The sequence below is a fragment of the Carassius carassius genome, chromosome 45 (genome assembly GCF_963082965.1).
Source record: "Carassius carassius chromosome 45, fCarCar2.1, whole genome shotgun sequence".
NCBI lineage: Eukaryota > Metazoa > Chordata > Actinopteri > Cypriniformes > Cyprinidae > Carassius > Carassius carassius.
The window spans coordinates 22,676,537-22,692,406 of record NC_081799.1 but is presented as its reverse complement, the minus strand read 5'-3'; the positions used below and the strand labels follow the sequence as shown (position 1 = coordinate 22,692,406).

Below are 15,870 nucleotides of genomic sequence, written 5' to 3'. Positions count from 1 at the left end.
CTTTTTTTGTCCAGCCATGATTTCCAGTTTCACAGAAAGGTACAGTAAGAGGTAAAACAAAGGACAAATTCCCTTATAATCATCAATCACAAGTAGTAAAACCAAAGAAAATAGCTATGATGTGCGGAAAAAATAAAATAACTTCACAAAATATCTGCCTGATTAAATTGTCTCAATATACGATAAGAAAGAGGAGTTTGCATAACCAAATACTCTACAGGGTTCACTGATAAATAATTGTAGAAATTAGTTCAGTCTTGTGGTCAGGAAGCCCTAAAAAAGTTGGGAGAGTTTCAAGGAAAATCCTCTGCTCTCATCCCAAACCAAACTCCAGCATATTCAGCTGCCAAACACTACTGGTACGTCAAATGGGACTGGATTCTGAGGTCAAGTGAAGCTTAGAAGAGCTTTTCGGCACACAATAATTAGGTTTGGTGCACACAGGGATAAAGTACCCCATGCCCACGGTTAAATATGCTGCTGGATCTTTAATGTTGTGGGCCTATTTTTCTGCCAGAGGTCCTGAACTTCTAGCTCAGATACATGGCATCATGGGTTCTATTAAACAGCAATAGACAAGCACATGACAAAAAAACCCTCAAAACCCGACCGCCTGTGCTAGAAATGGATGGATCTTCCAAAACAAACATCATAATCTACACAAAAGTGGGTCACTGAGCACAAAATGAATGTTCTGCCATGGCTGACCCAGTCCTCTGAACCCTACAGAAAATGTGTGGGGTGAACTAAAGACAAGAGTCCACCAGCATTTTGGAGTTTTATCATTTAATAATTTATTTGTATAACATTTTTAGCTTGAAATGTGTGTTTGTGCCAATACTTTATCTAATGCAGTGTGACCGCAATCAAACAATAAGACACATTTAATGTTTGCAAAATGTTTTATTAAATTCAGGCACAAAAATCTGATGCAAATGATGGAAACAAGTGAAGGGAAGAAGTTCTTTCTCATGTGAACTGCAGCAATCTGCTTAAAGAAACAGTGCAAACCATTAACATATCTGATGAAACTTTGTTTCACTGTTGCTATCAATAAACCTGAATAGCTGGGCAAAAGAAAGATCACGGACACACATGGCTAAGGAAAACCTCAGTCAACTGATTTCATAAAACACTAAAAATGATAAATGATAAATGACCCATTTTGCATGGAAACTAAACATGAGACAATTATCAGTGTCAGTGAATCAGTTATATTGGCATAAGATGTGCAGTGCAGACATTTTATAGCACTGCAATAAACTGACACCGTCACTGTACTTCAGTGTGTGTGTTTGTTATGTCAAGAGCTGACTTTACATCTGGCATGTCATGTGACCTCAAAACTGGACAGCACTGGGTGGGATGTTGAACATGGAGGGGTCAAAGTCTTGGCCTTTAAATGGAGATCCTTCAGCATTCCAGCCCTTCTTCAGCATCTCGTGGACTTTCTGAAACACAAAGTCAAACACCTTTCAATGCAATATCCAGATAGTTTCTCATGCAAACAAGTGCCAAAGCTCTTAAAAGAATACTTCGCTCAAAAATTTACATTTGCTGAAATTTTCTCACCCTCAGACCATCAAAGATGTAGATCAGTTTGTTTCTTCATAAGAGCAGATTTGGAGAAATGTAGCATTACATCACTTGCTCACCAATGGATTCTCTGCAGTGAATGGGTGCCGTCCAAATGACGACCAAGAATGAGAATCCAAACAGGTGATAAAAACAACACAATAATCTAAAAGTAAACCACACCACTCCATTCCATCAATGAACTGCTTGAAATGCTGCGTGTTTGTTAGAAACAAATCCATCTAGATGTTTTTAACTTTAAACCATTGCTTTAGTCCATATTCATATTAACACTTCTTCCAATGAAAAAGTCTATCCACGGTTGTTCTCCCACATCAAAATCAACCTACATATTTGAACTGTTTTTGCCTGGTGCTTAATCTGTGCATATTTCTCTTGATTTTATTTTTTCACTGGAGAAAACATCATTATGGATAGAGGACTCTGATTTTAGACGCAACAGCATGAAGTTTAAAACATCTTAATGATGGATTTGTTCCTAACAAACATGCTGCTTTTTGCTTCACAAGACATGAACTGATGGACTGGAGTGGTGAGGATTACTTGTGGATTATTGTGATGTTTTTATCAGCTGTTTGGACTCTCATTCTGACGGCACCCATTCACTGCAGAGCATCCAACAACAAGTGATGTAATGCTACATTTCTCCAAATCTGCTCTGATGAACAAAACTCATCTACATCTTGGATGGCCTGAGGGTGAGCAGATTTTCAGCAGTGTCCTTGAGCTCTTCTGCTTTAATATCCCAGAGCAGTTATGAAGCAACATAGAAAATAACATGTCCATTGCTTGCTCACAATCTCATGGCTCTGTGGTTTTCCCTGGAGTTTTTGGTGGTAATCAAACGACAGGCGGTCCAGCACAGCGTGCTCCTCTTCATCTACAGTTGCCATAGTGCGTTCCCGGTTGATCTGGTTCACATCGATCTCGGCCTCACCCTTCAACACGGCATTCCACCAAACCTCCCCGGTTTTACTGAGGGACAGCTGGAGGAAAAAACCAATTGATCATCACAACTGTCTACAGCTACTAACAAAATCCATCAAACCGGTCTCCATCTTACACTGCCTCAAATAATACTAATTTAAATTCCATAGAATACAATACAGAATACAATTTAATGAGATGTACACAAAACATGGCTGTTATTGTTAACTACAAGGTTTCTGCAGGTTTTTATCTCGATGGATGTTTTGATACTAATTGTACTACAAATCAAGTCAAAAACCCTGTAACTAAAACTACTTTAAAAAAAACATTTTTATTAATTTAACTAAAGCTGAAATCATATAAAATATAAATATTAAAAGAAAAACTTCAACTGACAAGACTGTCAGTAATTTCTGAAACTGACAATGAAATGCATGCAGTCTCAAAATGGTTGAGAAATAAAAACTGGCTGATGCATCAGTCTATCCCCATTTCAGATACACAACCCATAAACAATGTGTACCAGCACGCATCGGCCGGGCTCCAGGCTCCATAGGGAACTTTCAGTGTTAATTTTGTGTGTGAATTCGCCCTCCATCAGGACTCTCTGTGATCCTCCCTCGTTCACGGCCACGCGGACCCTCCCCGCCTGCAGATCCACAGACACCTGCGTGCAAAGATGGAACAGACAGCAGACCGTTATCAAACTAGCTTTGAGGTAACACTAGACAGCAAGATAAAAAGATGAAAATGAGGATTCTGCCGGACAGTAACAGCAGGATACACACCTGTCGTCCTTTAATGATGTTAGGCTGCACATGCACTCGAACTTCCACATCCGTGTAATCCTGCGACCAGGTGTAATTTTCTCTAACGGCACCATTATAACTGTCTGCATTCGACTGAAAACGTTCTTGTCCACTGAAAATGTGAAGTAGAACTTGTTAACAGATCAAAAGAATGCACAAACTTTTGAGGTCAGTAAGAGGTTTTAGTATATATATTTTTGAGCAAATGATTTAAAAGTCAAGCATACACTTTGGCTGTGTCAGAATCGGAGTTTGATGGCGCCGCGGCTCCTGCTGACTCAGCGGTGCTGCTGGGAGTCTCTCTGTGTGTCTCTGTGCTCTGTGCTGATGGTGCTGGGACAGGTGTGGACTCTTCTGTGCTCCTCTTCTCCTCCACAGGAGCTTCAGCCACTTGTTCTGATTGAACCTCCAGCTCCTGTACTGCAGGAGGAGCGGCTTTATTACCCTCTGCCAGCCTCGCTGCCCTCTCTCTGTCCTGCTCCGCGAGACTCTCAAATAACTTAAACGTCTGATGGGAAAAAAGAAAGACAGAAAAACACTTTTTAGACATAATTCTGTTATAGCAACTGCAAAGTAGCATAATAAAATAATATATATAAATAACTTAATAATTATAAAATATATTATCATTTTTATTTTAATAAATTAACATTTAATTAAATTCATTTATTTTAAAGACCCTCACAGCAATTATAAAGTGGCATAATATAAATAAAATAAACTAATTATTTAAATGTTTTAATTCAATATTTTAATTTTAATTTATAAAATATTTTTTATAAATAATAAGACACTGTCACAGCAATAGCAAAATGGTATATTATTAATAATATAAATTATTAGCATTATTTATTATAATAAAATTTTATAAATAATATTTATTTATTTTGAATAATTTAATTATTACACCAACAGTTGTATGCTGTAAATATTATAAATATATATTTTTTTTATGAATTATTATTCATTTTGATTTAATTATTTTAATAATATTAATAATACATTTTACTACGGTCACAAACATCTAAAACACTTGCACGACTGGGTGTCACACATTAAAAGCAAAACAAGACAATACCATGTTTTAAATCATGTACCAAAACAGAAGTACCATGGTACTATTTGAAATATGTTAATATCATAGAACATGAATATAATAATTAGGGCTGTAAGTCGATAAAAATATTTAAACTAATTAATTACATAGTGTAGTGATTAATTAATCTAATAATTGCAAAAGTTATTGTTGTGTTAAACTGAGAGAGTATCAAGTAGCCATTACAAATAGTAGCTTTAGAAAGAAATATTTGTTTGATTAAACAAAATTTACTACACATAAACATTTAGACTACAATGGCCTAACATAAGCTATGGAACATAAAAGAATGTAATTAGAGAAACATCTCAGTAATTTTTTAACCTGTTATCAAAACAGCTTTATTTCCAACAGTCTTCAAAATAACTTCTTTTATGTTGCACAAAAAATAAAGTCATTTATGTTTGAAACAACATGAAAGTGAGTAAATGACAACCAAATTTTATATTTTTATTTTGGTGAACTATCCCTTTAATGTTTTTGTATTTATTTATTTATGTTTAATAAATGAAATGATACTCTAAACAACTAATTCTGCCAGCAGGTGGCGGTAAATATCTTTGAGTCCTTCATTCATTCGATTCGTTCAAAAGGCTGATTCATTCAGGAATTAAATAAACGGCTCTTTCTTTGAATGGTTTTTGAATCATTGGTTCACATGATTTGTTCAAAACGCGATTCATTCAGAAACTAAACACCGCTGGGTTGCTCACAGACGCACAAAAATTCTGCAGTGGCTTTGTACTAGGTAATATTTTCTTTGGCAAAATTGAGCAAAAATACAAAATATTGTACGTACATACATACATACATACATACATATAAATATATATATATTTTTTCTGAACTGTTGTATAAAATCACAACACATTTCATCAACTGTGTTGTGTAATATTCGGTTCCCGTGAAAAACTGTTCCCGTGGGTGGAGTTGACATTAACATTCATTAGATCCCTAATCACTGCACGCTCCTCAAATCGCTACTTGAATTATTTTGAAAAGGTAACGAAGTGTCTATCTTAAGCACTGAAGCATTGTAAAAGTGTCAAAACAATGCAGTTTGTGTAATATTAATCGTCTGTAAGCTGATTTCCTTGAATAACCTATGCTAACCTTGGGATATATAGTTTCTTAATCATATTTTTTTATGTGTTTAGCTTTTTATACATTTCATTCGTGGGGCATTAATTGCTGTTTGAATAGTATGATTAGCTAAGTTAGGCTACTGGTGACTATGGGCTAGTTGCATATCTCCGCCATCTTGGATTTACGGTCTTGCAAGTGTGTGCGTAGATATTTCCGGTTGTGCTAAACGTCAGTGCAGAGAACCTGAGAAGTCAAAATATTACCTTCTATATGTTTACAGGATTTATAATATCACTTCAAATGCAAATAAGATATACACTGCTATTATTACTATACTATAAATGTTAACTGAGCCAGTGGATTTGAAACTTGTGTATGTTTGGGTCTGGTGATTGAATTAAATACACTATGTTCCCTACTGTTCACGAGATGAAAGTTGAACTCATGGTTTGTATACAAAGCTACATAATGTATTTTTATTTTACCAAATATGTGAATATACAAATTACTTATTTCTCGAAAATGTTTGGATTTTTTTTTTTTTTTAATGAAATATTTACCTCGTGAGACGTGGGCTGCGATTTATCTTCAGAAGTATCCATTTCTCAATTGTACACATACATCAGTCTGTTTCATCGTTATTTTCACAACATATTTTATTATTTTACACAGTAAAAAATATGTGACTAATTGTAATATCGGTTTAATCTGATAATTAATGCAAAAGAATAACAATATACATGGCTGCTCATAGACAGATAATGATTTATGCTGCAGATCTTTCACAAAACAAATAAACATAGATAAAACACACATGAATGCAAACAGCGATCTTTTATTTAAGGCAAACCTACCATAATTATATTACGTTTAATTGTACAGTTAGTTATAAATTATGTTATCAAATAAAGTTAATAAAACATGCTTTATAAGAAATCTCTGTGCGTCTTGTTTGACAGTCAGAAACATTGATCTTACATAACAGTCAGAACAAAACCAGCTCTTCGAAAATGAAAAGTATTGCATATTTGAGTGGTTTGTGTTTGAAAGAAGAAATCCCTGTGGACCTGACCTGACGCTGATCCGCATAATCAACAGAAGAATAACGCAATATCTTGATGAATTTCCACACAGAGGTACGCAAAATGTAGGGAAGATGTTTCCCCATGTTTTTGATATACCACTATCGGCTGTTAAATTTGAATATCATTAATTATATACATCTAGCAAAGTTTCGTATGTAAGTTTCCCTTACAGTCAATGCGAGCGTCATAAGACCGGAAATAAGTATGCACACACTCGCGTCGCTGATGCTCACCAGCGCCATCTTGTGCAACTAGCCCATTACTGCAATGTATTCATGACAATGCTTGAAACAAATATATATGCCGCCTAATAAATATAGCTATAGGCTAGCTATCCTGTGTCATTTATAAAAAGTTTAGATTGTTTGTAGCCAGTGTTTCCGTTACCCAAATAAGTCACATACATAGGCTACTGAAAACAATTTTCTTGCAGTGGAAATGTCAATATTGTAATCAATCTAATATTATTTTTACATTTGGATAAGAAATCATGTGTCTCATCATCACCAATGTTATAATATGGCTTTGATTTGCTTTTTTGATGTTTCCACATATATTGATCATCATGTAAAGTCACTGTCTGTTTCAGACTGGATGAGAGAGCTAAAGTCACTGGTACAGTAGCTGATCATTGTATGAACTGGACATACATGGAGGCTGTTCTCATCGAGAGACAATAAATATCTCAGACACTCACCTAATTTTGCATTGCTTCATTCCATGCTTACTTTAACACAACTTTCCTTGTCTTTTCAATTTGAGTTATTTTCATAAAGCAATTACTTCTGTACTTGTCATAGTAACATTTAATGAATGTAATATTTATGTGATCTACAATATCGTTTTTTGAGTATAACTTTAAACAGTAAACATACTTAAAGATAACATGTTATTTGTTAACCTGCATGCCATGTTACTATTAAAACACATCAGAGAACTGTCAACATTAAAGAGTGTTGTTAAATTATTGAAATATTAACTTTAATGAATCTCAGAGGATATTAATTTCGGTAAGCGACAGGAGAACAGAGTTTGGCTGACAAAGAAACATTTGGGTTTCATTGTATGTAATCGTTGTAAAATGTGAAAAACAATTTTTGAATAAGATTTTCAAATGTTAAACATTATTTACACAAAGGATCACTATTCACTATTCTTAAACATGACATGATGAGGTTGTTTTTCAGTGCCTATGGTCAAACAACAGACACAATGCTTAGACATACAGATACAATGTATGCAATGTATGCTTAAGATGTTCATTATTATTATTTTATTCATTATTAGTAGTTCTTTCTCAGATTGTCTCAACCGTTAAGCTCTGTATTTGACTATTAACTCAATGCAATAAAGAAAAATGTGGCCATTTTAAAAAGGCTGTTTATTTAAATATTCAAGTTCAAGTTCAAGTCTGCTTTATTGTCAATTCTTCCACATGTCCAGTACATACATACAGAGAATCGCAATTGCGTTACTCTCAGACCCCCGGTGCACACATATAACATTAACATTAAAGCCTAAAAATCTAGATCAAAATATAAAATGTAGATACAACTATACAATAAGGGAATGTTTAAAAAGACATATAATAAAATTAAAAATAAAGTTAAATAAAGCAGCGCAAGGCAAAAGGCAGATGGAGTGCAAATCAATGAAGTGAACAACAGTGCAGATAAAAGATTATTTAGGGCAAAAACAAAAGCTTATTAAGTCTGATTAAAGTGGCAAAGGGCTCAAGAGCAGTTATTTTATTTAACTGACTGATGAGGTAGTGGAATGATGTCAGTTCCATGGAGAATGAGGTAGTGAGCAGACCAATGCTGCACTAAGTGACTGGTGCATGTCAACGTATATTAGTGGGGGGGGAGGGATCTGGGGGGGGCGGGGGTTCATAGTTCAGTGGTGCCTGGGGCAGAAGAGGGGAGGGGGGGCAAGTTCGGGAGTGAGTTCAGCTTCCTGACAGCCTGGTGGATGAAGCTGTCCTTCAGTCTGCTGGTCCTGGCCTGGAGTCTCCGCAGTCTCCTCCCTGATGGCAGCAGGCTGAAGAAGCTGTGTGATGGGTGGGTGGGATCAGGGTTTTGCGGGTGAGACGGGTTCCATAAATGTCCTGGAGGGAGGGGAGAGAGACACCAATGATCTTTTCAGATGCTCTCACTATGCGTTGCAGAGTCTTTCGGCAGGACGCATTGCAGGCGCCATACCACACAGTGATGCAGCTCGACAGGATGCTCTCGATGGTGCTTCTGTAGAAGGTGTACATGATGGGGGGCGGGGCTCTGGCTCTCCTCAGTTTGCGGAGGAAGTAGAGACGCTGATTTGATTTCTTGGTCTGCTGTGTTTTCAGTCCAGGAGAGGTCCTCTGTGATGTGCACACCCAGGAACTTGGTGCTGCTCACTCTCTCCACAGTCGCACCTTTGATGGTCAGAGGAACGTGCTGAGTGTGTGCTCTCCTGAAGTCTACAACAATCTCCTTCGTCTTCTCCACGTTCAGAGAGAGATTGTTATCACTGCACCACCCGGCCAGGCGGCTCACCTCGCTCCTGTAGTTTGTCTCATCTTTGTTGCTAATGAGACCCACCACAGTCGTGTCATCTGCAAACTTAATAAAAAGGTTGGAGTTGTGTGAAGGTGTTCAGTCATGGGCAGCAGAGTGAAGAGGAGGGGGCTCAGCACACATCCTTGGGGGGGCCCCAGTGTTCAGTGTGATGGTGCCGGATGTGTTGCTGCCGACCCATACTGCCTGAGGTCTTCCAGTCAGAAAGTCCAACAGCCAGTTGCACAGCGAAGTGTTGAGCCCCAGTTGGATCAGTTTGTAAATGAGCTGTTGAGGGATGATTGTGTAGAATGCTGAACTGAAGCCAATGAACAGCATTCTGACATACGAGTCCTTTTTGTCCAGATGTGTAAGTGCTGAGTGGAGGGTAGTGTTCAAAATAATCCATTAAATCAAATTTGACGAGCGTGCACTGATATTTTCAGTGCCATTCGCCCACAATAAGGGAACTAATGAATATTCATGTTAACTCCACCCACGGGAACATTTTTTTCACGGGAACCGATTATTACAAAACACCGGTCCACTGTAACATGACGTACAGTTTTGGGGCGGGACCAGCACGTTAACTGCGTTAATATATTAATCGCGTTATTTTCCATAATTAATTAATTTAGCTAACGAGTGAAACTGACATTCCTAATAATAATCATTTAGTACAACCACTGTATTCTGATGCCATAACCGCACCATGGTACTGCCACATTTATATTTATTTCTAAATTATCCAGTCAGTTTAATGGATCAAAACAAAAGTCAGTCAATAACGTTACCTTGAACACCATTTTTTCAGCTACTCCGGGCGGGAAGCCCATGCGGTCCTGCGGGCCGCTGAGGAGGCGATAGAAGTCCGTCTTTCTGTAGAGGAACCCGAAATAAACCTGCAGAAAATTCTGAATGTTTCCAACATGCTGTAGGATCCCTAACAGCGCGTTATCATACAGCTCGGTCATTTCCACCGGAGAAGACATGGCTGAGCAGCTCAGCGGGATCGAATCTGACTGAAAGCTGTTTAATTTAGATGCTTATTTACGGAAAACAGACGCAGAGCAACAGAGAGCCAGCAGAAAACTTAGGCAACAGCACTAGAATGACAACAGATCTTTCGAGACTGAGCAGCTACGGCACTTCCTGTTCACTCAATACAAAATAAAAGTCACAAGAAAAACTTTTTTTTATTACGTTTATTACATACACATATTTACAATATATAACACACTGAATTTTATATTTATATTATAATAATTTATATAAAAATATTTTACATATTACACGGTATAAAATGTTATTTTAGTGCTGCAGGTGGCAGCAGTGTTGCCAGACGTTAGATAATTATCGTATTTGTACGATAATTTTTACCTCTGTACGATGTACGATCAATAATGAAAAAAATCCCGTAATGTACAATAATTTCAGAATTTTATTAAAATTTAAATGATGGTAGTTGCAGTCATAGGGCTTCTTTACTCATGTACGAAATCGGCTCATTACAGACACTCTAAATGCGTTCGTGTGCACCTGAGGGTGTGTTAAGAATGCAGGAGAGTGCCCTTCTTTAAAGCCAACGAGCACTAGTTGCGGTCCATGACAGCAAGAACCCCTTCAACATCTGGCAACACGCAGGATTCCGATGACAGTGGCTCAGATGTGTAGTTAACTGCACCATGCAGCAACAGCTAAATTCCTTCTTCACTGGACGCGACAAAGCAAGTGTTAAAAATCATTTTAATATGATTTAATATGCGCTACGATGCAGAAAGTCACTGAAAATAATGGGATAGTATTTTGTCTCACTGCTTCCGTCCAACAATACGCCTTGTTATCTATTGTGGTAATTTGCAGGTCGTGTCAAAAAGTTGTTGGTTTAGAATAGATAAATAACTCTTTTGACTCGTGTACGATAATTTTCTTCCAAATACGATAATTTTGAACTTCTGGTACGATACTTGGACATTTCCAATCTGGCAACACTGGGTGGCAGTAATGCGCTCTTGATGGCTGACTGCTTTGTGCATGAACATGGCGACGTCCTTCAGGCAGACAAAATTGTTGTCTGTAAGTTTTATTTATGTTGGCTTGTTGCTTATGTTGGCTTGGCAAAATTTCAAAATTCATAATAGCTTGGCGAATATAAAGCAGCCACGTGAACATAAACTATTGAGAAATAAATCGAAAATGGGTATTGATGCTGGATTGAATATTAAAAGAGACTGCATTTACCAGCTGCTTTCTGTCTTCAATTGTAATCTATAAAAACCAGAAAATCATTCCTCTTGGCTGCTTTTTTTTATTTATTTTTTTGTATGTGAATATGTATTCATGTATTTATAATTATATAGTTTAGCTCTAACAAGAATTAATCTATATGTTATTAAATCGTTGACATGTTATTTTACATTTGTGTTTTATTTAAGTAATGACCATTTTTGTTGTCATACAAACCTTCTTCATTACAATACAAAATAACTATTGTCAATATTAAAAATTATGAAAACAATAACTGCTGTACTCTTTTCAACATTATATAGTTTATGTATTATAATTGTAAAAACAAATTTAGCAACTTTCATAGTAATCATTCAACACTGCTTAAAAATGTAAGTTGAAATTTAAACTCAAAGCATGAAATAAGATACAGTATCAATAAATTATATTTTAATGGGGGTATTTCAATAAACTAATCATTACATACTTGTAATCATTCAATAATATTTGCCCCTTTCATAATATCCTTCAGAAATGAAGGCCACATTGCTAATGTTGTCCACACGATGGCGCCACATAATACTAAATACTTCAAGATCTTTTCAGAGAAAAAGCAGTTGGTAAATGAAGTCACCTTAATATTCAAATCCAGTATCATGATCAACTTCCAATTTATTTCTCAACAGTTTATGTTCAATAGCTAATTCTGTCGAAGCTATTGTCATAGCCTAGGCTTTTTATTAGAACAGAAGACAGCAAGGGCCCATAGAAAATTGCTTGGTGAATAGAAATGAAAACAGCCATGTGAACATAAACCTTTGATATATAAATCGGAAGTTGAGCATGATACTGGATTTGAATATTAAAGTGATTTTATTTTCAACTGAGCACAGGATTCTGCCTCAGTTTCACTTTTAAATCGGTTAAAAATACAAGCGAATACATTAAATGCCTCTTTTCAAGTAAATTATGAGTCCTTCTGTGAGTACTATTATATGCACAACAGGAAAATAGATAACTAATATAGTGTCCCTTCTTTAATTTTTCAGTAATGTGTGATAAATTGATAAATATGTTGTCAGTACTATTAAAATAAGATCAAATTGAATGGTATTTAGGAGATTATAGGTTTTGCATTATTACTATATTGGGCCTTATTGAAGTTTATTAAAAAATATAATAAATATTTATATTTTTTTTTTTATTTATGCACATAAATAGATTAGAAATATTAGATGAGTTTGAATGAGTTTAAATTGATTAGAAATAGTTCATAAAAGCAAAGCTTGATTGAGTGTAATGGTATTTGGAGCTTGGCTCATCTGAACATCCTGTCAATTAAAGTCTATCGTATTTTTATGATTTTTTTATATTAATTTTTATGAAAACCGTAAGTCCAATAGGTTAGAAAAGATATAGCACACCGCATCTGTTCAAAGACTTGAAAATGTTTCATTTATGTGCATAAATAAAAAAAAGAATAAATATTCATTATTTTTTTATAAACTTTCATAAAACCCAATATAGTAATTATGCAAAAACGACCATCTCCTAAATACCATTAAATTTGATCATATTTTAATAGTATTGCCAATATATTTATCAAATTATCACAAAAATTATACTGAAAAAGTGAAGAAGGGACACTATGATAGTTATGTATTTTCATGTTGTGCATATAATAGTACTCACATAAGGACTCATCATTTACTTGAAAAGATACACGTCCATTGTGTAACTGCATCATCTATACAAACCATTGTGCTTGGACCCCTTATGATCACCTTGATTTAAACTGCATTGTTTCAGTTACCTTGTGTGTCGTTGCCCACAATGCGACGATGACAGGACTGTGAAATAGCAAACATGAGAAAAATAGGCAGAACTTATTTCGCATCCAACTCTGACAACTCTGTCGTAGCTGTTATCATAGCCTTGGGCTTTTTATTAGAAAAGAAAACAGCAAGGGACCATGGAAAAAGACTGTTGCAGGTGTATTTTGTTTTTGTTTTTTTGCAGTGGGGCAGCTCAAGAATGTTGGGCACACAAGTACTGTGGCCCTTTTGCCCCATGGCCAAGCCAACATCAAAGTTAAGTTCACTAACTTTTAATTCTAGTTAGACTTTGCTATTCTAAATAATAACACTTTTCGAATCGAGAGGATCTTCCATATTTTATATAACTGACGTAGAAGCAGTCTAATAGATAGATAGATAGATAGATAGATAGACAGGTAACTGGCACTGAATGTACTGTGGAATGGAAAGCACGATTTAGATTGAATAAGTAGTAAATATGATTTATCAGATATTCTCTGTTTTCGTAGATTGTGAGCAGCCAGTTAAATTCTGCGGCATGTTTAAGGAACATTCACTGCACTGCAGCTTGTTTGAAGGTATGTGGTCAAACTCAAGTGTCTCAATCAATTTTTATAATGTGACATTTGTGTCTTGTTTAACCAAGAACATTTAATTTATTCTATCTTATATATAATATTATTATTATTATTTTTTTTTTTTTTTTCTAAATATAGTAACGTGGGGTACATGTACAAAGTACGAAAAAACATTAAAACACGCTTTGTTTTATAATAAATACATTTTTTATTTAATATTTTTGTAATGTTGAACTTCTGCCTTTAAAATTAAAACAAAGCTTTATTTGTCACATTTTTACATTTATGTATACTTAAATGAGCAAATAGAAGTAGCAGACTAATTAAATAATATTTCTTCTCATAAGGGAAAAAAAATGCATAAAACAGTTTCAAAACTCAAGAATAAATAAAAAGAAAATTTCTACATGTAAAGCACAAAATGTACAAGAAATATTAATATTAGTGAAATCTATTTACAAGATTGTGGCAGTAAAATATACGTGTTTGAGGAATTGTATTTGTGATTTAGTATCTAAAAAGTAGTGGTCAAGTTTTATTCCACATCGGACCATCAACAGTCATTTAAAAAATCTTAAAGTAGTAGACAAAATCCATTTAAAATAAACACATCAAATATTATATGAGACTAGAATCAGTATTTTCCTCTGCATTTCTAACCCAGAGGATGTGTCTGTCTATTCTCTAACAGAACTGTGCAGCTCGTATTCGAGTGGCTAAAGGAGACTGTTACGATCGGAGACCCAGGGAAACACAGGAAACGAGAGATCCAATCGCAGTGTGGGTTTTAATGGGTAATCCAAATCAAAGTACAACAAGCAGGGGTCAAAACCATAAATCCATCCAACAAATAACAAACAGGGAAGGAACAGGAATGGGAACAGGAACAGGAACTCGGAAGACGAGGAAACTGGGTGACAGAAAGAAAGGACTCCATGCAGACAAACAGAAAAGGACTGGTTAATATAAGGAGGATAATGACTAACAAGTGAAGACACCTGAGTGCAATTAACAGGAGTGCAATTACTGTGATGAAGGGACAAGGCATTGTGGGAATTGTAGTGCCTGCGGTGAGGTGCCTATGGGGAAGTGAGACCACTAGTGGAGACCCAGGGAAACAGAGACCAGACAGCGTGACAGAGACAAGCCAGTGACTTATGAGCAGGCGTATCACCCTCATCACATCGGCCACAGGAAGGGCTGGCTCTCACAACACACCAGTAAGTCACATCCCCACTCTTTAACCTTTTGGATTCCCAACATTACCTGTATCTGCAAGTGCATAAGACTTTTTTTTTTTTTTACATCCCGCAGGTAATCTTCATGGTGAAGATGGAGCGGCTGAGCGTGTAGTGGAGGACGTCTTCATCAGACGCTTCATGTACGGCACGTTTCACGGCTGTTTAGCGGATGAGGTGGTGATCAAACGCAGAGGAAACCTCCTGGTCATCTGTGCTGTGATGATACAGAAACTCTTACCATCCAAATTCTACTTTCTCATTGGTTACACAGAGGAGCTACTCTCCCATTTCTACAAATGTCTGGTTAAAATTGAGATGCAGACGGTAGAAGAAAAAATGGTCTACAAATATCTTTAAGGCCATGTATTGTGGGGAAAAAGCTTAAATAATTTCTTTATTTGTACGTTTTAGACTGTCCAGTAAGTGTCAGTGAAGTTTTTTTATTTATTTATTTGGAAAATCATTAGTAAAAGAATTCTCAAGATAGTAATGTGAAAGAGTCTTACACTGTGTTTATTTGTAAGGATCATTTGTATGAGCATTATTTGTAGAATAGTTATACTAACTAAAATGCCACATTTTATAAATTGTTGATTGTGGCATTATATTTAGATCTGCTCATTGCATAAAATTTTGTTAATGCATGGTTTTTTTCTTAGTTTTTTTGCAGCGTTTTGCATTGCAACCAATCACATGTTTCTGTTGAGCGAATGAATGCAGTGGCCAATCAGAGGGGTTAAGTTTAGTTACCAGTAAAGCAAAATTGATTAAATTAATTGAATAAATATAAGTATTTAACATAAAAGACAACACAAATACGTATAAGATAATTCATTTTACAATAGGAAAAAAAGGATAAATAAATCCAAGGG

The 15,870-nt window shown here is 35.7% G+C and overlaps 2 protein-coding genes across 2 annotated transcripts; one reads left to right on the top strand and one right to left on the bottom strand.

The window, feature by feature from the left end:
* Nucleotides 1–883: 883 nt before the first annotated feature.
* On the bottom strand, nucleotides 884–10,284 carry LOC132127784 (nudC domain-containing protein 3-like). The gene is made up of 6 exons (XM_059539887.1): nucleotides 9,931–10,284; nucleotides 3,563–3,843; nucleotides 3,315–3,447; nucleotides 3,050–3,193; nucleotides 2,394–2,582; nucleotides 884–1,451 (listed from the first exon to the last, which is right to left on the bottom strand). The coding sequence occupies exons 1-6, from the start codon at nucleotides 10,126–10,128 to the stop codon at nucleotides 1,341–1,343; spliced, it is 1,056 nt and encodes a 351-aa protein (XP_059395870.1). The 5' UTR covers nucleotides 10,129–10,284; the 3' UTR covers nucleotides 884–1,340.
* An 892-nt stretch (nucleotides 10,285–11,176) lies between these two features.
* On the top strand, nucleotides 11,177–15,646 carry LOC132127531 (small ribosomal subunit protein uS3m-like). The gene is made up of 5 exons (XM_059539437.1): nucleotides 11,177–11,212; nucleotides 13,689–13,757; nucleotides 14,449–14,485; nucleotides 14,900–14,977; nucleotides 15,072–15,646. The coding sequence occupies exons 1-5, from the start codon at nucleotides 11,177–11,179 to the stop codon at nucleotides 15,353–15,355; spliced, it is 504 nt and encodes a 167-aa protein (XP_059395420.1). The 3' UTR covers nucleotides 15,356–15,646.
* The last annotated feature ends 224 nt before the right edge of the window (nucleotides 15,647–15,870 follow it).

Coding starts and splice junctions, on each gene's coding strand:
- LOC132127784 (XM_059539887.1), bottom strand. CDS start 10,128: ATGTCTTCTCCGGTGGAAATGACCGAGCTGTATGATAACGCGCTGTTA. Junction 3,194..3,314: donor ACATCATTAAAGGACGACAG/GTGTGTATCCTG, acceptor CTTTGCACGCAG/GTGTCTGTGGATCTGCAGGC. Junction 1,452..2,393: donor AACCACAGAGCCATGAGATT/GTGAGCAAGCAA, acceptor TTTGTGTTTCAG/AAAGTCCACGAGATGCTGAA.
- LOC132127531 (XM_059539437.1), top strand. CDS start 11,177: ATGGCGACGTCCTTCAGGCAGACAAAATTGTTGTCT. Junction 13,758..14,448: donor GCACTGCAGCTTGTTTGAAG/GTATGTGGTCAA, acceptor ATTCTCTAACAG/AACTGTGCAGCTCGTATTCG. Junction 14,978..15,071: donor CTGGCTCTCACAACACACCA/GTAAGTCACATC, acceptor TACATCCCGCAG/GTAATCTTCATGGTGAAGAT.